Source organism: Culicoides brevitarsis, chromosome 3, assembly GCF_036172545.1.
Source record: "Culicoides brevitarsis isolate CSIRO-B50_1 chromosome 3, AGI_CSIRO_Cbre_v1, whole genome shotgun sequence".
Taxonomy (NCBI): Eukaryota; Metazoa; Arthropoda; class Insecta; order Diptera; family Ceratopogonidae; genus Culicoides; species Culicoides brevitarsis.
Window position 1 is genome coordinate 591,580 of NC_087087.1, and position 23,872 is coordinate 615,451.

At 30.6% G+C, this 23,872-nt stretch overlaps 3 protein-coding genes across 8 annotated transcripts; 1 reads left to right on the plus strand and 2 right to left on the minus strand.

Moving 5' to 3' along the window:
- Positions 1-355: 355 nt before the first annotated feature.
- On the minus strand, positions 356-1,178 carry LOC134835588 (actin-binding Rho-activating protein-like). Its single transcript, XM_063850473.1, has 3 exons — positions 1,025-1,178; positions 696-968; positions 356-637 (listed from the first exon to the last, which is right to left on the minus strand). Exons 1-3 carry the CDS (start codon positions 1,037-1,039, stop codon positions 416-418), a joined length of 510 nt encoding a protein of 169 aa, XP_063706543.1. The 5' UTR covers positions 1,040-1,178; the 3' UTR covers positions 356-415.
- A 428-nt stretch (positions 1,179-1,606) lies between these two features.
- Positions 1,607-4,192, minus strand: LOC134833473 (uncharacterized). Its single transcript, XM_063847792.1, has 4 exons — positions 2,808-4,192; positions 2,552-2,747; positions 1,714-2,484; positions 1,607-1,657 (listed from the first exon to the last, which is right to left on the minus strand). The coding sequence occupies exons 1-4, from the start codon at positions 4,190-4,192 to the stop codon at positions 1,607-1,609; spliced, it is 2,403 nt and encodes an 800-aa protein (XP_063703862.1).
- A 1,238-nt stretch (positions 4,193-5,430) lies between these two features.
- Positions 5,431-22,464, plus strand: LOC134835946 (uncharacterized protein CG45076). 6 transcript variants are annotated; one of them, XM_063850983.1, is made up of 11 exons: positions 5,431-5,501; positions 5,574-5,612; positions 5,681-5,824; positions 13,446-13,667; positions 13,922-13,954; positions 14,019-14,363; positions 14,463-14,679; positions 19,660-19,855; positions 20,763-20,889; positions 20,959-20,994; positions 21,053-22,464. In XM_063850983.1, the coding sequence occupies exons 3-11, from the start codon at positions 5,750-5,752 to the stop codon at positions 21,767-21,769; spliced, it is 1,968 nt and encodes a 655-aa protein (XP_063707053.1). In that variant the 5' UTR covers positions 5,431-5,501; positions 5,574-5,612; positions 5,681-5,749; the 3' UTR covers positions 21,770-22,464. The 6 variants fall into 6 exon arrangements, with proteins under 6 accessions (XP_063707053.1, XP_063707056.1, XP_063707055.1 ...); XM_063850984.1 differs by having other exon boundaries at positions 5,438-5,506; XM_063850986.1 differs by lacking the exon at positions 14,019-14,363.
- The last annotated feature ends 1,408 nt before the right edge of the window (positions 22,465-23,872 follow it).

Sequence of the window (23,872 nt, forward strand, 5' to 3'; positions counted from 1 at the left end):
TCTAACAATAATCACAGAATTAGTCTTTTTGTAAAGGAATCCGCACATAAACAACATTTTCTTATAAAATTTAATCTCATTTCTTCATTATTATATTATTCATTGTGACGTAATTTTCTGCGCCGTGTGTATTTATTTATTTATTTAGAAAAAGAGATGAGAAAGAAAGAGATTTTAATCGCAAATTTAGGTAAATTACAAAAATATTCATTGTCACATTTATAATTAATTAGCTTTTTGTGTTTTTTTCTGCCTTGTTAAGTTTATTCCATTGACTTGACAAAAAAATTAATTGTGGACAATTTTCGTTTTATTGCATTTTTCACTATTTACAAGTTTGACACACAAAACAATTTTGACTCGTAAAATTTTTTGTTGTTAAAAATAAATATTATTCAAACCACAGCGCTGCATTTTACAATAAAGTTGTTGCCACAGGATTCTCGATGATTTTCATACTAATTTCATTTTGTTTTTTACGTATATCCATTGTGATATTTTCAAGCGTATTAGTTAAGAATACGGGTACGTCATCATCACGTCGCTGATATAACATTTCGCCTTCAAATTGAACGTATCCATGCTTTCGGGCACGCAATAAGATTCCAACGAGTTTGTCATTGACTGTCGCGTAAAGCTATAAAAAAGATTTTTTTGATAAATTTCAAGTTGATTGAGAAAATTTTAAAATTTACATGAAATAAATCGCCAAAAAGGATCATTTTGTGATTTGCTCCGTTGTAAATTTGTCCTTCAATGTCAATTATCTCACACAATTGCAGCATATCTTGAAACACGTGAATGCTCGCTTTTTGTCCTCGCATCTCCGTCAAACTGCCACTCTTTGGTTTTCCATATTCGTTGCGACGTTTCAGCGTTTCCGTCGAGTATTCTGTCGTTTGTGGTCCGAGAAATTTTGTGCAGCGACTAACATCAATCTTTTGGATTCTATATGGCACATTTGAACCCTGCGCGAATCTCATGACGAAAAATTCCTGTGTCACTTGAAAAAAATCATACTTACATAGTTGTCTGACATTTTTTGCCTCTGATGTGAATGAATGGAGAGTTAAATTTGATATTTTTTGTGAAAAATGAAAGAAAAAAAAATCACAATATTTTTCACGTTGTAACGATTTGACCTGAACAAGTGAACTATATGGAATTTATATTTTGCTTTTTTTTTGCTCGTTGTTTTGTCCAAAAAACAAACAATAAAGCAGTCAGTTACGCGTTTGACTGTGACCAATTACACTCTTTTTTTTATATTAAATACATGCGTACCGCTTTCTGCATGTGAATCGAGTGTGAGAAAATAGACTAAAAATAAAATTAAATGAGGTGTTTCTACGTTGATGCCGACGATGGCTGTGCTCGTACTGCAGAAAGAATAAATATTTTAGAGTATAGTTTATTAGTGTCACGAAAAAAAATTTTTTGAGCAGGTGAATTAGATGAGAAATCATTTTGTTGGAGAATTTCTTGCCAAATTTAGACTCGTATGCAATTTTCGTATTCATTAATTCAAGGTCTTAAGACAAAAAAAAAATTGAGAAAATTTTTTTTTATTTTTTTTCTGAAAATTAAACTTTTACTAAATTTAAAACTAATTTTTTAGAAAATGTATTATCACAGTTCCATTTTGCAAGAGCATAACCTAAAATTGAAATTTTTTAAAAAAATTTAAAAAAAAATTAACTTCAAAATTATTACCAATTTTGTATCTCCATCGATTCCGTTGACAAATTGGAATGATTTTACATCGTCAGTCAAAGAAATTATCTTTTCACAACCGTTTTCGTAGATCGTAAGTTTGTTATTTGTTACGACAAATAATTGTTCATTATGAAATCCGCATGAAATATTGTTATAACGCGAATAACTAATCAAAGGATCTTCATAATTTCCATTGAAATTCGTTTCAGATGCAATTTCAGGACTGATATTCACGAATTTCACAATGCCGTTCGACAAAACGACGCCAACGACACTTTTTTCCGTACACGAACACATTGTAATGCCGTAAGCAGCATCATTCGCGTCATCAATTTCGATCATTAATTTCCTCATTTTCGAGTATTCGGCAAGCGAGCATGTGTAAAGGTAGTTTTTGTTCGTAAGTACCGCAAGATGTTCATTGTCAACCACTAACAAGTCAATTACACGTTCCGAAAGTGACAGCAGATGATGTTTTACTTTCGCAGCATTCGCTTCCGAGAGGTTTTGTAAGACTTTGTCGTTGTAAATGCCCGCTTCGAAATATTTGTACGTCTTTTCGAGGTCAGTATCTATTTTTGCTTCGGGTTCTTGTTGTGAAAATGGCGGCAAAGCAAGAACTTGAATGATGTTTGTTTGGATGAGTTTCAGTTTTGACCACATTGCGCCTTGATCGAGCTTTGCCTTAATTAGGGATTCATTTCCGAGCGATTGCATGTACATGAGAGACCATTCCGTAATGACGCCTTCTTCGTGAAGAGTGCAAAGCTAAAAAAAAATTGTAAAATTACAAAAAAATATTTTTTCAATATTTTAATTTTTTAAGAAAATTTACCTTCGCAGTTTGATTTGTATTAAAATTTTCAGTAAAAGGCGTCATTGGCAACAATCTCATCGCTAAAATCTCCCCATTATACGAAGATCCATTCGTATCCGTCGAAGTCGTTACAACAGAAGGCGCATTGTGAAAATTCAAAGGAAACGCTCTATTCCATTGAACTCTTTCCAAAGTATCCCAACATACAATCACTCTAAAAGGTAAAATTTCAAATAAATTTAAAAAAAAAAATCCTTTTGAATAAATTTCTTACCCATCTTTTGATCCTCCAACAATAACTGTCTTCATCGTAGGTACAATTAACAAACACGAAATCCAATTCCAACAGGACAAAATTTTAAGAGGTTCTGAAAAAGCCGTATTCCAAATGCAAACCAAACATTCCTGCGTGAAGCTATCGAGTGTTTTCGACGTGTGAACTGTCAAAAGGGTATTCGGTACATCAGGATTCGCATAAATGAGAGAAACATTACTTCCGCGATTCAGATTGGAAATGTCAATTTCGTTGTAACCTTTGCTTATCTCGAGTTCTGTTTGTTTCAGTTGCTTCGTTTTTGTATTGCGATCCAGAATGGAGGATATCGTTGCAAGATATTTCGTTAAAAAGGCATTTAATTTGTCCATATCGAATGCGTAATCGATAACATTTGATGAATTTGTCTTTGTAGATAAATTTTTCAATGTTTTTTCCATCCAAGCGGATTCTTCTTCGTTTTCTTCCTTCGTTTCCATTTCGCTCATTGATTCAACTTGCGTTGCAATTTCTATTGGAAATTGAGTCCATACCGAAAATTTCTTATAAATGTTCGTTTGTGTCTCAATGCTTTTCGTAAATGTATCGGTTTGTGTGAAATTTTGCATACTTTGACTATTGCCATATAATTTCATAAAAGTTTGATATGGAACAGGATTTGCATCGAATAATTCGTACGACATATGATCTAACGTAATTTTTCGCATAATCTCGTAACTTCTATCATAAAGCCTCGATTTGCGTTGAACATGAAGAACAGGCTTAACTTCGATTGCTGTTGTGAAATTTTCCGACATTGATTCGTCGTCGTCATCTTCGTCATTAAAATGTTCTATTTCGGATACTTTTTTCTCACTTTCCGTTGTTCCATTTGTCTCGTTCGATTCTTCAGAAAAATCGGATTCATACTCTTCAAAATCCGATTCGTAACTTTCTGAATCTTTATCTGGAGAAGGGATTTCATGTTGAATTGTATCAACTCCCGGCTCTTCCGTGTACTTTGGATTCTTCAAGAGAACAATTTCGTGCGGTTCGAGTGTTCGACTGTTACTTCTGATATGATTTGGCTTCCCGTCGCTCATTTCATGAGCAGTTCTTTGTGTTGTTGTTGTAATTTTCTTCTCCGTCGTTGTACTTGTACCTCCATTTTTCGGATTATTAACTTCTTTTGTCGCTTTCAAGGGTTTTTTTGGTACCGTTTTTGGCTTTACAGTTGATGCGCCTCCGTAAATTTTCTTCGTTTCTGCTTTAACAAGTGACAAATTCTCCTGCAAAAGTGTTTTTGGCTTGCCATTTGCTGTTGTTTTCACACTTGTTGTCTTCTTGCTCGCTGCAGGAGGCTTTTTATCTTGCGCTAAAATGAATCCATTGAAATTTCGAGCCATTTTTAGTGTAAAAAAATTAATATTTAAAGAAGAAGTGAAGAAAGTTGTTTAATAACGTAACGTGTTTATCGTCATGGAGATGCGTAAGTGCAAACAAACCAAACAGATGATATGGGGAGTGCACTGAAGCAAATCAACGTACAATTTAGGGGGTTGCTGACGTCATTAATTCACATGAGAGAGGTAGGTCAGTATGTTAAATCAAGGTTAACTTTCGGAATTTGAGTCGCGAGGTTAAAAATAAAATTTTCATCTTTTTTTTTCTTTTCAGCCTCCCACTCTAAAATTTAAGTTTTTTTCTATTGTGTCTGAAAAAACAATGAGATACGAAAATTTATTTGATGAAAATCATGTACAAGGATAGAAGGTCATATCGCAACTTTTAGTCCGAATTCGACCTTTGATCGTAATGATTTATAAAGTTACCTTGATTTATTATAAGCTGAGATGATGTTCATGAGAGAACATTCCACAATTCTTTCTCATCCGAAAAATATTCTTATAATATTACGCATCATCATGTTTATTTATTCGCTTACTGAATGAATATTCACGATTTATATCTTACTCAGCCCACTCAGGTAATGTTTTTCTTTTCGATTTTCGACTTGTTGTTGTTTTCATTTGAAAATTTTTTTGTTTTTCGTTCATCTATCAATGTATGAGAACAAAAGTCAGACAACAAAATTTTAATAGTTGTCGTCGTGTTATACTATTATTATGAATGACATGATGAGTCGTTTACTAAAATCTGGCAAGAAAGTCAAGTAATTGCCTCTTACAAAGGTGTCCCATTAAGCGACATAATTTGATCTAAAAAAAATTTTATCAAAAAGAAATTCGAAAAAAATGATAATTTTTTTACCTTTTCAATATAGAGATGGCATGTAAACACATTAGTCACTCTCTTGTTTGATCCTATGACACAATCCTCGTCTGAAATGACTTTGCTAAAAACACATCACATATATCAGCTACCTCGAATCTTTCGCGCCCCGCCATGAGTGAGTGAGAACAATTCCAAAAATATTTTCTTGGAAACGTTCCAAAAAGTCTTCTGTGTGTACATGAAAATATTATTCAAAATATGAAAATATACATATTTATAGAACTAAAAAGACGAACCACTTGTACACTAAAATTAACAACACACATGTAAAAGATCTCGCATACCACGAAACGTCGATCGTTAGCGCGAATGCAAGCAGAATCTTCGCTTTTACAAGTGCGCAGAACATCTTCAACCGGCGTTAAGTGAACACACATTCATCCGATTTTCATTTTTTTCACCTCTTTCGAAAAAAAAAACGTAAAGTGAATTCAAGAACTTAAATTTTGTGATCTTAATACTGAAAAATTTTCCTTTTTTTTTTGTTTGTAGATTTTTTCTCCGCACAAATTATCACAAATAATACGAAAAGTAATATAAAAAGTGTTTTGCAGTGCAAGAGCAAAAAAAAATTAATTATTATTGCAATATATTTACAGAAAAAATTATAAATTTTCACGAAATTTTTTGAGAAAGAAGTTGTGAGAAGAAAATTCAATTGAATCAAAATGGTTTACGAAACTGATTTTTATACAACTCGTCGCCCATATTCACGACCAACTGTATCGTCTTACTCAGTGACGGTAAGAGAAAAGTTTTATTTTATGTACCTTTAAAAAAAAATTCCCGTGCCCAAAGTTGGAAATTTCCTTGACAAAAATAAAATCTCATCAAATTTCGCTTGGATAAAAAGTAATTTTTGACCATTAATTTAATAATCATAATTTTAATTTTTATTAATAATTAGCACATTTTGCCAACCAACCACACAATGGTTGAAAATAATGAAAATTAAATTTTTCTTTTATTTTATTTTCACTCAAACGTGAAACAAGCAAAATTTCAAATGTGATGAAAATTTTATGTGATTTTATTTTATTTTTAGACCCAAGATTTTCTTGAACAACTTGTTAAAGCAACTAAAGAAAAAAAGTTCAGAAAGCATTTTACGACACCTACCCGCAAAAAAAAAATCAAAATTTCTTCGTGATGATGCTATATTATGACGCGCGCAAATGCAAATAATTTTGCCAGATTTTAAAATGTTTATTTAAAAAAAAACGAAATGCGAGTAAAACTTCCAGAAAATATTCGCCTTTGATGTCCATAATCCGATCAATATCGGATGCGATATTTATCGCACAAAATATTTCAAGTAAAAGAGTTAATATTAAGGGAATTTAAATTAGAATTGTGTACCGTTGTAATTTAATTAGCTTTAAAGTTATTTAGAACAACGACGTTACAAAGTAAAATCAAGATTTTGAACAACAACTTTTAACATACACGTTAATTAAAATTCTAATATTTGAGGAAATTCGAGTTGTACGACAAGAATTTTGATTTCTATCTTTTTTTGAAGTTGAAATCTTTCATTAGATTTTTAAAATAAAATTTTACATTTTTTTTTTGAGATTTCAAAATGAAAAGTTGATAAATGATGACTGGAAGAATATCAAATTTTTTAAAAAAATAAATACGAAAAAATAGCAATTAAGACACCCATAAAACCGTCTTCATTTTCCAGTTTGTGAAAAATAAATAAACAACACTTCTGACTTTTATTCTCTTTTCTTGCTTTAACAACGAAATTTCCAACATAATTTTCCCTCTGCCTCCATCTCCTTCTTTTTTTTTTATTATTTTTCATTATTTATTATTTATTTTTCTGTTTACTCAAACACGAAAAAAAAAAGTTTTAAAAATAAAAGTGTGATTCAGTTGACTTTGCTGCCTTGAGAAACCTTGTGAGAAAATCCAAAATTATCATAATTACTCAATCATTTTGCTCACCCACAAACTTTTTTTTTGTGTATTTCAAAAGAAAAAAAAAATTAAACGCGGTTGTCACCAATTTTCAAGGCAAAGTCAACTGAATCACACTTTTGCATCTGCTATACATTTTGTGGTTGGAATCTGTCCTTTATATATATTTAAATTATTTTTGTGATTTTTTTAATCATTCGATTCAATGTCAATTTTTTTAATTTATTTGTTTGAAAAATAATCACGAGTCAAAATAAATGTAGAATAGAGTTGTTTTTAACAGCAAATGAAAATCACAAAGATTTTCCTCGTAATTGAACGAACAAAGTTTGAAGAAATTGGAACACGTTTGCATCTGTTTTGTCCTATCTCATCCTTAATTCTGCTCTTTTGTTAATACCAAACTGAAAGGATAAAAGTCATCAATAATATAAACTTGTGTCCCTTTCTCTCATTCACTATTTTCTTTAGTTGTAAATATTTCTTCCCCCGTTTTTTTTTTGCACAAAACTCTTGATAAAATAAATCTGTCTTTCGTTTAATTTTTTTTTCACTCTCGACAAAAAAAAATATAAACAACATTTACATCGCACTCTAAAATTAGACAATTTGCGTAATAATATCGTATTACATATTTTTCACATACCTACAAGAGAATCGTCCAAACAAGACGAGTCATAATATAAATTATATTGTTTCTGTGAGAGATCTGAAAAAGTCGTAAAATGCGAAATGAAATTAAAATTAAATGTCGTCTCAATTGGTTGTGTAAAAAATGAGAATTTTCCATTCCATGAATGTCCACACAAATAAAATACGAAAATGAGCGAATTCTTTGTTTACTTTACGATGATTTTGAGCATGTGATGGCGAATTAATGCAAAAAAATACAAAATAAAAATCAACAGTTACCGCAATTTTTCGATATTCAAAAAAAAATTTGCAACAACGTTTCATGTCACGGTCGACATGCGCAATAGAGCAATTCGTAAATTCTATTTTTTGAATGTTTTTGTTATAAATTGTTCGTAACAGTCGTTACACGTTACGTTTTGTTGATAACCTAATGTGATATTAATAATGCGAGACAAAAATAAATTTAGTTGAATTCTTTGTATCAAGACAAATATCTTCCTTCTTTGAGATTGATGAGCTATTATTAATTGAGACATTGAAGGAAAGGTATTTTTTCGTTGCACGTGCTGCCAATGTATTGCATCATTTCTTATAATAATAATTTCTTTATTGGCGTATTCTTTTTTTTTCTTCATAATGTATCGCGGGGGGCATTCAACAAATTTCATTAATTTTTCATTTTTCAGGGAAAGTTCAATTTCTAACATTTTTAATTATTCGGAAAAAAATCTCGACAAAAAGCTCCATTTTCTGCTAATTTAATATAAAAATTCAATCAAAAGGATTGTCACTCGAAGTGACGTCATGATCATAGAGGCTGTTGACTTCTGGGTTGTCAACAAAGTAGCGCCTTTGTTCGAATGCGAGCTTTTCGCTGACGTTGCTTTTCATCTCGTTCATTGAATTTTTATTGCATTTTTAAGTCCTATGGATTCTGTGACTTTCAAAGAGAAATTAAAAAAAAATTTTTTTAGAAAAACTTTTTTAATTTAAATCTTACCTTTATCAAAACCGTTGATATGCGGATAGATAAATGTTTACTTGTAAATTATTAGATATTGAAATCAACTTTTTCTCACATCATTCAAAAACTTTTCTGTTTTTATTACAGCTATTTACCTGTATAAAGTTTCCTTGTTATGTTTTCTTGTTGTGTTAACCTTTCACAACATTGGTTGTCAAAACTTTTTTATTACTCTCCCATACAAAAAAAAAAACTTGCACAAGCAAAAAAAAATATTTTTGTATTTATTACCGCGTTACTCATTAATTGAATAAATCGCAAATTTTATTGAATATTTTCCGCCAAACTTGTTGGTCAACTCGTATAAATATTTACATCGCTCAACATCCTGTGGCTATAAAAAAAATTTAAATAATTTATTTATTGCGGCTTTTTTTTGTCATGGAGATGTGTGATGATTTCGGCATTTATTTATAGACCGCAGTAACAGAATTCTATAGAAAATAAATAATTCGTGATCAAGTAACTTCCGTTGACTGTGAGACGAAAGAAAAAAAATTTGGCAAATTCCGATGAAAAATTTAGTGAAAACGTTAATTTTATTTGTTTAACCTTCAGTTATTTCGGTAACTCGTAAGATTTCTTTTGTTTGCTTTTTTTTTGTGTTATCGCCATTGTGCAAAAGTGAGAGAGATGACTTAATAACAGTCAAGGTTTGTTTATTTTACGTTAAAATATTGAATGAAATGTCAAATAATAAAAACAAGTTTTTTTCGGTTTCTATGGAAATTTACTCGTTCCGTTTTTTTTTGTTCTTTAATCAGAAATGGATAATAAGAACAACGTGTTGCTATGACAAATCTCACATTCGATTAAAGCGTTCGATATTAATTAAGAGAAACCTAATTTCCTTTCTCACCCATTTTCATATATTTTTTTTTGTTGATGAAAAATATATTTTTTTTTCTCGAATATTTTATCAAAAAAAAAATTAAAGAACTCTAACTACAAAGATTCCAACTCCCGCAATTTTTGTAGTCAGATGTAATTTCTTTAATTTTGCCTGATAAGACATTTGAGAAGGAAAAATATATTTTTAACCGACATTTTTTGTCTCTTATTCCATAAAGACACATTACATGAAGCCGTATCTTGATCTCAATAGGGAAACGTGGACAATGAATTACATTAAGGATCATCAAGAAATTGTTCACGCGGTAAGAATTTTTGTGTGTGCGTTCGTTATGATATGTGATGTGTGAACCTTTTTTCCCTAAAAAAAAAATAATGCGATGAAAAAATTTCAAAATTTCCTTTTGTCTTTGGGGAGTAAGAAATGATATCCATATGAAATGGTCCAAATTATGAAATTATTTCTTCTCAGAAGTGTTTACGAATGATATTTCAACGTGCTGCATAAAAAGACATGTATCCGATAAAATACTCGGAAGTGTTATTTTTAGAGCTCGTTCGATGTCAATTTTGGTTTAATTTGAAAAATGCCCAAAAAAATTATGTTTACAACGGGTTGCTGATGCAGTTGTTGCCTTCTTCCGTTCTAATTCACAGAGACGCGAAATCCCATGGGAAAAGGTCCCATTTGTACCTCGTCCCGCATTGATAGCTGATCCCGTAACGGCATGGGGCAAACGTCAACCAAAACACGCAGAACGTCGTTCAATTTTGGAAAAAGTGAGTCGAGAGACAATTCGACCCTTGCCTGAAGCAAAATTACGCCCGCTCGAGCCTTATGTATCGACGCGCGAAAAGAATCGCGAACGCATCCTTAACGAAGTGAAACGACAAATGAACGTCGTTGAATCCGGAGGCACACGAGCGATGGCTACCTCATCAGACAGTATGGATCTCTTGTTGCCGCGATTGCATGGCACGACGGGAGTCAAAGGAGAACGACGACATCTGTACTTTAAGGAACCTGGATATGCGTATTATTGAACTCTTCCATCACTTTGCACAAACACAATTCCCTCCTTTTGAACTGAAATTAACACATAATCCTATTGACTTTTTTTTTCTTTAGTGTAGACATCTTCTCAAATTATTATCGCTTGATTGCCGCAGTTAGATTTTTGCTTTTTTTTATAAAAAAAAATGGATTTCCTATGTTGGTTAAAAAACATTTGGAAATCCTTTCGAAACCCACACGACGAACGAAATGCTTTTTTTATTAATTATTTAAATAAAAATTAATTAATAATTTAAACAATAAATCGAAACGAATGAAAAACCTCTCATGTAGGTGCGCACGAACGTAGAGTGTTGTTTTCGTTTGTAACATTTTTTTTTGTTTTTCCGTTAATTACAATTTTTTTACCTGAAACGTAACATACTTAGAATTACATGACATAATAAATAAATATTTTTTAAGAAAATAAGCGCAACCTTTAGTTAAAAGTTATAATAATTTTAAGTTTATTTTTAAGGTACAACAATTTCAAATGATTTTTTATTTATTAAAATTCATTTTAATCAGTAAATAATTCCCTTCTTAAAATTCAAATGAAAATGCCCATAAACGGCTAAATTTGGATTTTTGCCTTTCAAACCTGATAAATTGAATTAGGAAGCAATTTTTAAAATATTTATTTTAATTGTGTGTGTGGGTTGTTTTTGTTAATTTTTTGTCGTTTTGTTCGCTCACAATCGTTAAAATATTTTTTTTTTGCTTGCATTAAAAATATTATTTAGAAAAAAAATATTTATATTAACACAATACAAGAAACAATACATGTGAAAAACAAAAAAAAAACAATTGTTAAACATTTATACGGATTATTGTGTGTTTTATTCAATAAAAAAAGCTTTGTTGGTGAAACGAGTTCATTTTTTCATTATTTTTACACATCTGGCTACCATGGGGTTTTAAATTTGTAAAAATTGGCGCCCTGTTGACTTTTTCTCTACTTGACATACGAAACACGAAACACTCTTCGCGAGACTAAAAACTTCCAACCAACAGTGCGAAAATGTTAATTATACGAAAAAAATATCAAACATGTTTCAATTTCTGAAAGCTGTCTAAATTTTTCTATCTTCTGTATTATTTTTTCTCATCTTGCTTTTTTTCATAAAATTTTAAAAAATTTTCCTTCTTTCTATCACGACGAAAGCAAGAGACTTTTTTTTCTTTGAAAAATCATTCAGTCAAAAATTTTGTATAAAATGTATACAGACGCCACGCCATTACGTTGTCTCTGATACTTATGGTGCCCCGAGACGTGCTGAAGAAGCCTATTCTTATTCTTATCAGACTTCCACGGAACGTACATCGAGCTCATCGAACAATCCCTATTCACGCCCATCGACAACTTCCTATTCATCAACCACGGAACGTCGAAGCACCGGCGGACCCGGCGGTTATTCATACACGAGTGATCGCACAACATCATCTGGCGGACCCGGAGGCTACAGCTACTCGTCAACCATGAGCGGAACTTTGCCCGGAGGCACCAGATATCGCCATTATTCATACCGCGTTTAAATTTTTCGCGAGCGATTGCCCTTGAATTTGCTTTTATTTATTTATTTATTAACTCTTAACACAAAAATTGTAACTGATATTAACGTTTATTTATTCAATTGTTTAATCAATCATGCAAAACAGTATTTATTGATGTCATGGGCAATCATCATATATTTACTCAATTTTCACTTTTTTACAATGAATCGGAAATAGTTGAATTAAAAAAAATTATGTTTGTCGAAAAAAAAAATGTAAATGAAAATCTACACAAAAAAATCAATAAAATCCCATAAAATTGCATTATTAATGCATCCAAATAATTTGTTTTAATATTCATATGGAAATACATATGAAAATTATTTCAATAATGATAATATTAACTGAAACAGTGAAGGATATATATGAGCCCGAATGATTTATGGTGCAATTAATATAGATGAAAATTTGTGGTTATGAAAAGGTTCAAGGTTCTTTCGTGATGAATTTGTGGTTGAATAAATCGTAATTGAGACGAATTTATATAAACTTCAGATAATTGCTCATCAAATTTTGTGGCTTCGTGGAATGTAATTCGTAATTTTTGGATTTTATCGATCCAAAATTGAATTTTTTAAAAGAAAAATTTAAAAAAATTTGTTCGATTCAATTTTTTGTTTGATTTCAGCAACTTCAAAGTCAAAATACTAACATCAATAGTAAAAAAATATTCATTTCCTGTACAAACTTTCATCATAATAATTGAAATTCTTAAAAAAAATGGCATGCAAAAAATAATTTTTTATTTGTCTCATCAATTTCACAAAAAAACGACGTGTTCCAATTTATTCAAAAAGTTCGTTAAATGTAAACGTAACATTTTTGTAAACAACAACTTCACTGTTTCATAATATTATTATTGTTCGAAATAATTTTTGTATGACAAAAAAAATGTAAGTTATATGGAAATTTTTGCGACAATTTTCACAGTTATTATTTTTGTTAAATCAACCATAAAAGGTAAAAAAGTTGCAAAGAAAAACAACCGATATGTGTTTTATGTTGAACTCGACTTTAACTCGACCCACAGGGAATGTGAGCATGACTTGACACAAACATAAAATGGTTAATGAATAGCCACAGAAGCATTTTTTATTGACTTTTATGGCATGACATCCTTTAGGCACATAAATTTTTTTTCAGTTCATTATAGTAGATGAGTAGAGTAAAGCACTTTTGAATGCAATTTCCTCTTTTTATCCAATTTGCCGGTCAACTATCTCTCTTTTTCTCATGTCCTGCACGAACTCCAAAGAATTTTCCATAATTTTTAGAATTTATTTTAGAATATAGAGAAATTTTTTTGCTTGCCTTACAGAAAAGCACTTTGAAAAAGCCAAATCCCTATTTAATAAAAGAAGAAAGTCCCGATCGTGAAAATATCGATCGAGAAAAGTCACGTATGACGGTAAAGAAAATTAAAAAATTACGACAAAAAGTACGCGAGGGTGCTGCCAAATGCGAAATGATTGCAACAAAGGGCTATAACTTTAAAAATACCCAAACTAAAATGCCTAAAATTAAAATGCTCTGTTTTGACGTAAGTAAGAAGCTTGAAAAAAATAAAAAAAAAACTAAAAATGAACACAAAATTTGTAAATAAATACACATCAAATGTGCTGACAAGTAGACAATAGAAACAGGACATGCTTGAAATTCCTTCGTTTACATAAAACACATGACATACTTTTGAGTAATCTTACATGTTCAGTATATATATAAAAAGGGCATCTCGATAAAATAATAATTTTAAAGGATATTTCGAGTAACGAAACATTTTTCATTTTATCACAGACTCCATTGAGAATAATTCCCGGAGTAGGAAGAGTAAGTAAAAAAATGTTTTTCAACTATGCATGTAAAAATGTTCATCTCGACGATCAATTTTCAGGTGTATTCTCCCAACGTTTACACTTATTCGACATATTTGTCAACCCCGTATCGTCATTATACGCCAATTTCCACATATTCGTACCATCTTCCAACGTACTCCTATGATTATTCGCTTCCCCGTTCACTTTACTTACCATCTGCCGTCCCGATCAGATATTATTCGCGTTCCTCGCCCGTGCGTGTCGTAACATCTCCTCTCACGGATTACTATTCGCCACTCATCTACTCCGTCAATGTGCGCCCATCCGTTATTCATCGCGAGATGATGCGTATTGAGCACAAGACTCGCCCAAGATATGGCTATGATCCCACCGAAGACTTCTTGAACAGTGCTTCAGCAAAGGTAAGTCCTCATCTATCTGTCTCAAAAACATCATTCTTTCTGTTAAATGTTGAAAATTTTAAATTTCTTGAAATAAAAATTTTTTTTTCGACTTCATAGGAATTTGAAGACGACTTGAGATCAATTCGCACACAAACATCACGCGTTTTGTCACGCATTCATGCTCCCTTGCCTCGTGCAAGACGTGCAATTTCATGCACTCCTTTCTCGAGCTACTCTGATCGCGAACTTTTGGATCGCGTTCGAGGAAGATCTGTTGTTCGTGATGACATCTTCACTTTAGCCAACTATGCTGAACCTGCAAGACATTACACAGGTAAGTTATATGTGCAATATCTCTCACGAAAATCTGAAATATAGTAACAAAATAATTAAAAGTCGAAAAAAAATGCAAATAAATAATTAAAATTAACAAGGCTTCTCTTCAGGCTTGTATGATTTAAATCAAAAATTTAAAAATATGATCAAATCAAAATATTTAAAAAAAATGAATTTTAAAAAATTTTTAATTACAAAATTAAAATAAAAAAAAAATTAAAAAATTTTTTTTAAAAAATAAAAAAAAAAAAATTAAAAAAAAAATAAAAATTTAAAAAAAAAAAAAAAAAAAATTAAAAAAGTAAAAAAATTGATAAATTGTAAAAATTGATTTGATCTCATTTTAACCGATCAAAATTTAAAAAAATTTTTAAATGAAATGAAAAAAAATTTTTTTAAACTTTTTTTTTTATTTTAAATTAAATTTTTAAATCAAATTAAAAAAAAAATAAAAAAAATATTGCTTAAAAAAATCAGATCATATTTTTAATTTTTTTTGTTTATAAATTTTGATTTAAATCATACATTCTCCTCAATTTCGAAGTAGGAATATTTAACGAGTACATCGTAAAAACGTAAAATTAACATAATTTTCTGTTGTTAACCGATAATAATGATAGTAATAAAAACAATGACTTAACCTGGTGTCTGGCAAGTGCGATGCGACAATTTTTTTTTATTATACATATTGATAATAATATGTACATTAATTAAAACGCAACTTTTTTCGCGAGCGTGTTTTTTGTGATATGACAAATAATGGTTATGATGATCAAATTTAGAGCTTTTTATTTATTTTTTTTTTCGCTAGTCCTTTTTTATTATTATTTCTGTATAGTCCTGAATTTACCTTTTTTTTCTCTCTCTTATTACTTTTGATATAATAAAATGTATTAATACGGATTTGGAGCGTGAAATACATGTCATTATAATATTTAAAAAAAAATAATAATCAAGAGGAAGTTTTTTAGAAAACGAAAAAAATAATAAAAAGTAGATGATAAAGTTAAGGACAAACACCTGACACCAGGTAAGTGACGTCAATGCTTTTATTATTGTCTAATATTTTAATTTTTCGAAAATCTTTTTGATTAATTAAGATTTCGGCGGTTTGACTTCCATTCATGTATAAGTAACTTTCGTGGTTAGATAATTAGAAGGATAATTTTTCTTTATGATTGATTTTTTATCGTTTTCTTCTTTTTCCTTCTTTTCTTTCTGAATTTCCGAAATGATTTTGAAAATCCATTTAGGCGAGTTGAAAAGGATTCATTATCCGTACGAGGATAAATATGGTCAGTAATTACATTTTATTCTGTGGTCTCATGAGAAATCTTTGTTTAATGTAAAATTTGATGTTTTCCCATTTTGTGATGTTCATTTTTCGTCATATTTTGCTCGAAGGAAATTTTTGTTCGACATAGTTTTTAGATATGCCAAAGGAAAATTTTGTATGAAAATCTTTTTTTTTTTACGTAATTGTAACAAATGATCAAAAGACGAAATGGAAAATTCTGAAGTTTTCTCTAAAAAGTACGTTACCCTCATTATTTTTCTTCTGCATTGATTCGTAACAACCATTTATCTGGAAACGGAAGTACTTTCCATCTCGATTTGTTACCTAAGACACACGTTCGAATCAAAGTAAAAAGCAAAACAAATCCGAAAAAGGTCATCTTTTTATAGAACAGACCAATTCTAAAATTATTTTTTGTTTATTGGATAAAGTAAAAATATGTCGAAGGCACCCTCGTCAACCTCAACGTAATAAAGTTGTCATCTAACACATTTTTATCTCCCAAATTGTTCATCTAATTTGTTCACGTGTCGTCTCTCCGTGTTGCGAAAACATCAACAATCTTTGCGAAAACCCCCAAAAAAATTGATGTACTTACTAATTCATAACTTTTGTCGTATCTGGCTTTTTAATTCTTAACAAAAAATAAAAAAAAAGTATAAATTATTGAAAAAGTTGCCAAAAAAACTCTCACATTTAATTTAAAGGCAAAAGTCATTTGGCATGTGTTCGTATTTGCGGCAATAAGGGATATCCTGTGCGTAAGCCTGCCTACACTGATGATATTTACGATCCAGCGAAAGTACACAATGAGGTACAATATTTATCGTACTACTTGAAAAATCGACGTGCCGCTGCCGAAAAAGGAAATAATGCGCCCAAACTTGAGTCAGGTATGCAAAAAAATTGATCTTAAACATCGGAGAGTCCTTTTTTCGTACCGTTTACGTCATACTTTTCCTTTTTTTTCTCCGTGCCTTTATCATGAACCTCATGACGATGATAAATATACATGATCCGTGTGTGTTTATTGACGTTCATGATTATTCTCGTTTTTTCCCATACCACACACACAAAACAAAAGACACACAATAGAAATAGAAAATTCCATTATGGAAATCAATTCACTTATTTTGTGCAACTATGTTACGAGTTATTTCTGTAAATAATCGGACCTGCTTGTTTAGAAATGTAAATAAATGTTTCCCCTTTGGTTATCATCGTATCACATCACATGCGACGACATGTCATCATCCATGGCAAAAGTGCATGCGGGATCATATGGTTGCTTTAGATTAGATTATTTTCGAACAAATTAAATTACAATTCACAAAAACATTTCTACACAAAAACATTTTTACACTGACACACACACACAAACACACATTCCGATATCTTTTTCTTTTATGGATTCCTTTTTACAATATATCTCTTCTTTATTGTAATTGAGAGGTGAAATCTTTTTTTTGAATTCAAAACGAAACATCAGCAATTTTTATTTCCTTTCCTCAATACGTTAATACGGTAATTCAAAAGCGATTGTTGATACAGCAAACTTAGCTTTTCTCCGAAAAAAAATGCGAAAAAACACTTTTTTTTTCACCTTTCGATTACTTGCTTTGATCTTCTCTTCTCCATCATCATTCTCTCCTCTCTAAAATAAAAAAAATTTAAAAAGTTTTTTAAAATACATTTTTTTTTCACTACAACTTTTCTTTTTTTCTTTCATTTTGCGTGCCATGCGTTCGTCATATATTCATCTGTTTGTTCTGTTTGTAAACAAAAAAGATCGTTTAAGCAAAACAGATTACGAATCTAAAACACAAGCCGAACCACTTACTAATGGTTGTAATGAAGAGTAAGAAAGAGGGAAGAAAAACTTTTTTTTCGATAATATTATCAAACTTTCGGAAAAAACATCTACAAGCGAAAAAAAACTTTTTTATGTATTTTTTTTAATTATATGTTTAATTTTTCATCATAAATGCCTTTATTTTTATATTATTTATTTATTGTTATAATTTAAAAAAAAACATCAAGTACGACGATTCGAACCATTTTTGTTGCTTTTTTGAAAAAAAAAATCCCCATGTACCTTACAAACATTTAGATTAGAAACACACACGATACAAATTAGAAAACAAAAATATGTTGAGGAATGAAATTCCCATCCATGTAAATTTTACAAGTAAATATATTTAAATATAAAACAATCATAAATATTTCAATTACATAATCTATGAACATAAGAAAAAAAAATGCCTAAGCGAAAAATTAATGAAGTGATTTAAATAAATTTTATGAATATTTTTGCAATAAATCTTTTTTTTTGTACTTCAACATTTTCATTCTTGCATAACATTTTTTTTATTGATTTTTAATAAATTTTCAGTGATTCCAAGTTTTGCGTAAATTTTTCAATTTTAATATCGAGAATTTAAATAAAAATTAAAACTAAATAAAATAAAATAAAATAATTAATTTAAATAAAATAAAATTAATTAATTAATTTTTATTAAAAATTATTTAATTTTAAAATTAATTAAATAAAATTAAATTAATTAATTAATTTTTATTAAATTGTTTAATTTAATTTTTAATAAAAATTAATTTAATAAAATTAAAATAAAAAAAATTATTTATAAAAATTCATAATTTGCGTAATTTTGTGATGAGATAAATTTTAAAGTCTATTAAACAATTATTATTTAATACATTTAACGAATTTTGTCAAAATATTAAATTTTCATATAATTAGCTCAAACCTTATTGTTGATTTACGAAAAAAGAACAACTTCTTGGAATCGCTGTTTACGTCATGTCACTAAATTCGCATCATATTTTCATCAAAAACTACTTCTTTCTACATATGTCTGATAACGCCAATTAAGTAAATTTCTCATGAAACATTATTAACTTAATTCGTCACTCATCATGCCATCTTGAGATAATTTTGCTTTCATTCCCATTTATTTTTGTATTTTGAGACATGTCTACATTTTGATTTTTGTGTGTAAGTTTCTCGAGTTTTTGTACCGTGTTTGTGTCATTTGATTGATGTCCCTGTTACTTATTTTTTTTTCTCCCGGTTGTTAAATGATGACAGATCCAATTATTTTGTATCTCTGTAAATACTTGAAGACTTATTATTATAAAAAAAATTGCAAATATTACAAGAAATACTTCTCTTCTATTCTTATATACCTGCCTTATACTTTTTTGTTAACTACTGCCTTCTACTGATTGACTGACTTTTTCTTCTGTGATGAACTAAACGATTCGCCAATCGATAAAATGCTTGATAAACAAACAAACAAACAAAACACTTCGAGAATGGGAAGTTTCATGAACGAGTAAATGTAAGTACAAAAATATTTGTATATAATTTTACGAAAAAAAGCTTTAAACTAACAGACAACAGTGAAAATTTCAACAAAAAAGCACTCAGACACCAAAAAGAAAAATTTAAAAATAATTATTAATAAAATTTTACAATCAACGTGAACAACAAACATACAAGAGACACAAGTCACGTTATTGAATGCCATAAAAAATAATTATTTTAATATTAATTTTACTCATAACAATGAAAATAATTTAAATTTTTTTCTTTCATATAAATATTTATAATTTTATTTTTCCATTTTTTTTTTCGTTAAATTTTTTTTCCCAAAAATATAGCTTCGAGATTCCTTGACCCCAATCGCCCATCTCGTAAATTCACAGCTCCCAAGCCATTGGAAGATCCTCTTCTCGATGTAAAGGCAAAGCAAGCTGAGCGTGCCAAGAAGTTGGCAAGCTTGAACGAAGTTGACGAAATTGAGTTGGAGAAAATTCGTGCCAAGCGTTTGGACGAGCAAAAAATGAAAGCAGAAAAGTAAGTGCAAATAAAACGTTCAATTGTTAAAAATTCTTGTTGTTGTTGGAGAAAAATTTTGATGTTTTTTTTGTAATAGTTTAGATTGAGAGAGAGAAATAATGACAAAAAAAAAAATGAAAACTGATTGTAAATAATGAAAAAATAGCGCTGTTAGTTGTTGTTCTTTTGCTATTTATTAATATTTATTTATTTATTGTTTATTTTTTACACATAATTTACGAACAAAAAAACGAACCTTTTTTAATTTTTATTACTTTTGTACATATCAATGTCGGTTGTTGTTGTCAGAGACACAGAAAGTGATCATAAATACTACTTGATAATAAAATGTTCAAACGAAACGAATTTTTATATATGGAACAATAAAAAATATGGTTTGAATGCATGTTCGTTTTCCTTTTGTTCTCCTTAGAATAGAACTTTAGGCTATTTTTGAACTTTTATTTTCGCGACAAAGCAATTTTTCTCATAATTGGGTTCCTCTTCCGTACATCCGCTAAAAACACGGAAAATTGCTACAAGTGTTTAACAAAAAAACTTCCCTTCCTTTCCTTCCTCTTATGAAAAATCCTCTGATTGTCACACTTTTTATTACTTTTTTTTTTGTAGGTTTCGAAGTTCAGTTAACTTTTATTTTAATAAATTTTTTCCTACAAACTTTTTTTTTCCTTTTTTTGTATATAATAACGTGAATTTTTGTTATAGTATCTAACTAGAATAGAATTTTTTGAGTTTTTTGTTGTATAATGAACGATTGGCATTTTTGTAACAATTTTTGCGCAATTTTTTGTTGTTCTTGTTGAATTTTGTACTCATTCGTTCATATTGGCTCAAAATTAGATTCGAGTTTTTTTTTGCTCAAAATGAATTTTCTCTCGTCACTTTGTATGTTACCTTTGTGCAGAATGGCGAATGACGCAGCTGAAGCTGAAGCACAAAAAATCGAAGCAGCTCGTCGTGAAGCAGCGAGACAATTAGAGGAAGAGCGCAAAAAGGAAGAAGGCAGAAAATTAGCCGAAGAACGTATGAAGGTGAAATATTTTAAAAATGTTTAAACATTTTTTTTTTACTTTTCAAACGTATTTTTATTAATCATTAAGGCTGAAGCTGCCAAAGCAAAAGAAGCTGCTGAATTGGTAAGTAAAAAAAAATTTCTTTATTTCAGAAAAAAACAAAAAAATTAAATTTTTTTAGGCGGCGAAAAAAGCTGCTGAAGAAGAAGCTAGATTAGCTGCTGAAAAAGCTCGTGCCGAAGAAGAAGCTGCTGCGGCGGAAGAAGCAAGATTAGCTGCTGAAAAAGCTCGTGCTGAAGAAGAAGCGAGATTAGCTGCTGAAAAGGCAGAACAAGAACGTCTCGCGAAGGAAGAGGAAGAAAAACGCCTTGCTGAAGAAGCTGCTGAAAGAGCAGAACAAGAACGTCTCGCCAAGGAAGAAGAAGAAAAACGCCTTGCGGAAGAAGCTGCTCTTTTAGCTGCTGAAGAGGAACGTCTCGCTCAAGAAGCTGCTGAAAAAGCTGAACAAGAACGCATCGCGAAGGAAGAAGAGGAAAAGAAACGCCTTGCTGAAGAACAAGCGCGTCTCGAGGAAGAAGCTGCCCGTATTGCTGAATTCGAAAAAGTCGCTAAGGAAGAACGTGAAGTCGAATTGGCACGTCAAGCTGCTGAATTAGCTGAAATTGCGCGTCTCGAAGCTGAAGCTATCAAACTCGAACAACTCGAACAAGAACAACACTCTGAAAATGCCGATAATCAAATTGAATCAGAGCCCGTTGTCGAGGAACCTTTGACACCCGCCGCTGCTGAAGACACAAAAGAAGACATTTCTGAAGCGCATGCAACTGCCGAAGAAACGCCTCGTGAATCAGAACAAGCTGGCGAAGATACAGCTGATGAAGCTGATCCCTTAGAGTAAATTTTATTATCACAAAAATCTCACACTGACCTGACAACTGACCAAAAAAACTCTAATGTACCTCGAATAATTATTCAAAAAAAGGCTTCAACCAATTACTTTGCTACAATTACCTTTAATGTATTTAAAACAAAAATAAGAGACTGATATAAGAATTTATATCAATCGATTGTATTCCTCTTGTTTTCGCATTAAAAATCGAAGAGGATCTCATACAAAAACCCGAAATACGGGAGGTTCAACCGATTTGTGATTTTTGTTTGTCATCCCTCGTCTCTTCTTCATACTCGATGCTAAATCTGGGCGCACATCATGCATCAATTGTTACAAATTTTCCTTTATTGTTACACGAAATATTGTTAAACATCATCATACATACGAAAAAAAAGTGTCTCTTCACGTCATGAAACAGCATTTAACATGAAAAAAAAATCTTCAAAAGTATTTACAGTTGTTGCCTTTTTCATCGTCACCTTTCTTTACTGCCGTTTTTGCCCTAATTTTACAAATAAACATAAAACTTTCGACCAAACGATTTGAAACGTTCTGTACAAAATTTTCATCATTTTTCATTGTAAAAAATAATATTTAAATATTGTCAAAAAAAATATAAAAAAAGTAAATAAAAAATTAAAACAAAATTTATCTGTTGACATACCTATTTTTGTTTCTCATTTTAATGCTCGAATAACCCAATTTTTGTCCTTTTCGCATCAGTAAGTCACTGTTGTCCTTTTCATCAAAGGTTTGTACTACTGTCTTTGACGTTATTTTGATTTCGCACGTAATATCATCTAAAATATTTAAATGTTCAAATTTATGTTCTCTTTAAAATTTTTTTTCTGTGTCTTGACTTCCATGCGATTTTTCGAGAAAATCAACCATAAACCAAACAAAAGTCATACGTTTGATAAAAACATGTGACAAAGAGAAAAGGAAATTTGAGGAAAGCATATCAGCAGAAACACATAGATAAAAAGTATTTTTGGGAAAAAAGACCTGAAAATTGAAATAAACGACATTAAATTCGACACCATGGCATGAAAGAACAAGAGAATGCGATAAGAACAAGAGTATTTGCTCTGAATGAAAGAGAAAACGAAGCCGGGAGGAATAAACGATACAGATAAATCACCGAAGGACAGGTAGAATGAGAATTTTCTGATTAGGATAGCTCTTGAACTCATGTCTGATAACGTATTTCGCCGAAATGCTCGAGATCAATAAATAATCATAATGATGATGGATAGCTGCGGGATATATATAGCGAGAGAAAATTCCAAAATACGTCGTAAATTTTTTAAGTGTTTTTGACCAAGTTTGGTAATCCGAAAAAAATTGGTTGATTTTTCTAAAAAAAAAAAAATCGGGGTAAAGTGCTCTTTACTCTTTAACATATTTATGTAATATTCATCGAAATGTGAAGTAATCTCAAAAAAGACATACATGAGCAGCTTAGACACACAAAAAAACACATGTCTCATGAATGAAATAAAATAAGAAAGCTAACATTACAATAAATTCAACATTTTTCGTACAGATAAGACGATTCGTCGTCACAATAGATACCCTCATTGTTTGCGCCTGTCACAATATTTCCTCATTATTTGTTTTTTTCCTTTTATACAACGACTCGAGTGGCGTTAAGTAAAGTCTTATGTACTTTTTCTGTCTTTTCTTCCCGTTTTTTTTTAATAAAATTTAGAACTTCTTACAGTTCGCGCGCCCCTTAAGAGTCTCGCATCATGGGCTTCGATTGCCAAAAAATACCGTTTCGACAACGAAGAGTACTATAATCTCGTTCGCGTGTTAGATGTCAAGGAACGCACGAAACTCATGTGTTATGCAACGGAAACACATCACGTGGATGACGACACAGGAAAAACGGTTGACGAGTTGAAAGCTCGAAAAGTTTACAGTGTGCAACCTGAAGCGATGGATCAATATTTGGAGGAAGTGAAGCAACGCAAACGCCCGTTACGGAGATATCGCCGCATTATATCTGATGAAGAAGACGCAAAAGCCGAGGAGATGAAACGACGAAGTGAGATGAGACTTGAACCACATATGGCGGATCAAAGTTACTTGTAAGAGATGAAATTC

Bases quoted from the DNA above. Each gene is read 5' to 3' on its own strand.
- LOC134835588 (XM_063850473.1), bottom strand. The intron at 638-695 runs GTAAATTTTAAA...TCTTTTTTATAG, and splicing joins TTTTTGGCGATTTATTTCAT to CTTTACGCGACAGTCAATGA.
- LOC134833473 (XM_063847792.1), bottom strand. From the start codon at position 4,192: ATGGCTCGAAATTTCAATGGATTCATTTTAGCGCAAGATAAAAAGCCT. The intron at 2,748-2,807 runs GTAAGAAATTTA...TTTACCTTTTAG, and splicing joins GTTGGAGGATCAAAAGATGG to AGTGATTGTATGTTGGGATA. The intron at 1,658-1,713 runs GTAATAATTTTG...TTTCAATTTTAG, and splicing joins TCGATGGAGATACAAAATTG to GTTATGCTCTTGCAAAATGG.
- LOC134835946 (XM_063850983.1), top strand. From the start codon at position 5,750: ATGGTTTACGAAACTGATTTTTATACAACTCGTCGCCCATATTCACGA. The intron at 14,680-19,659 runs GTAAGTTATATG...CCAAAAATATAG, and splicing joins ACCTGCAAGACATTACACAG to CTTCGAGATTCCTTGACCCC. The intron at 20,890-20,958 runs GTGAAATATTTT...TTAATCATTAAG, and splicing joins TAGCCGAAGAACGTATGAAG to GCTGAAGCTGCCAAAGCAAA.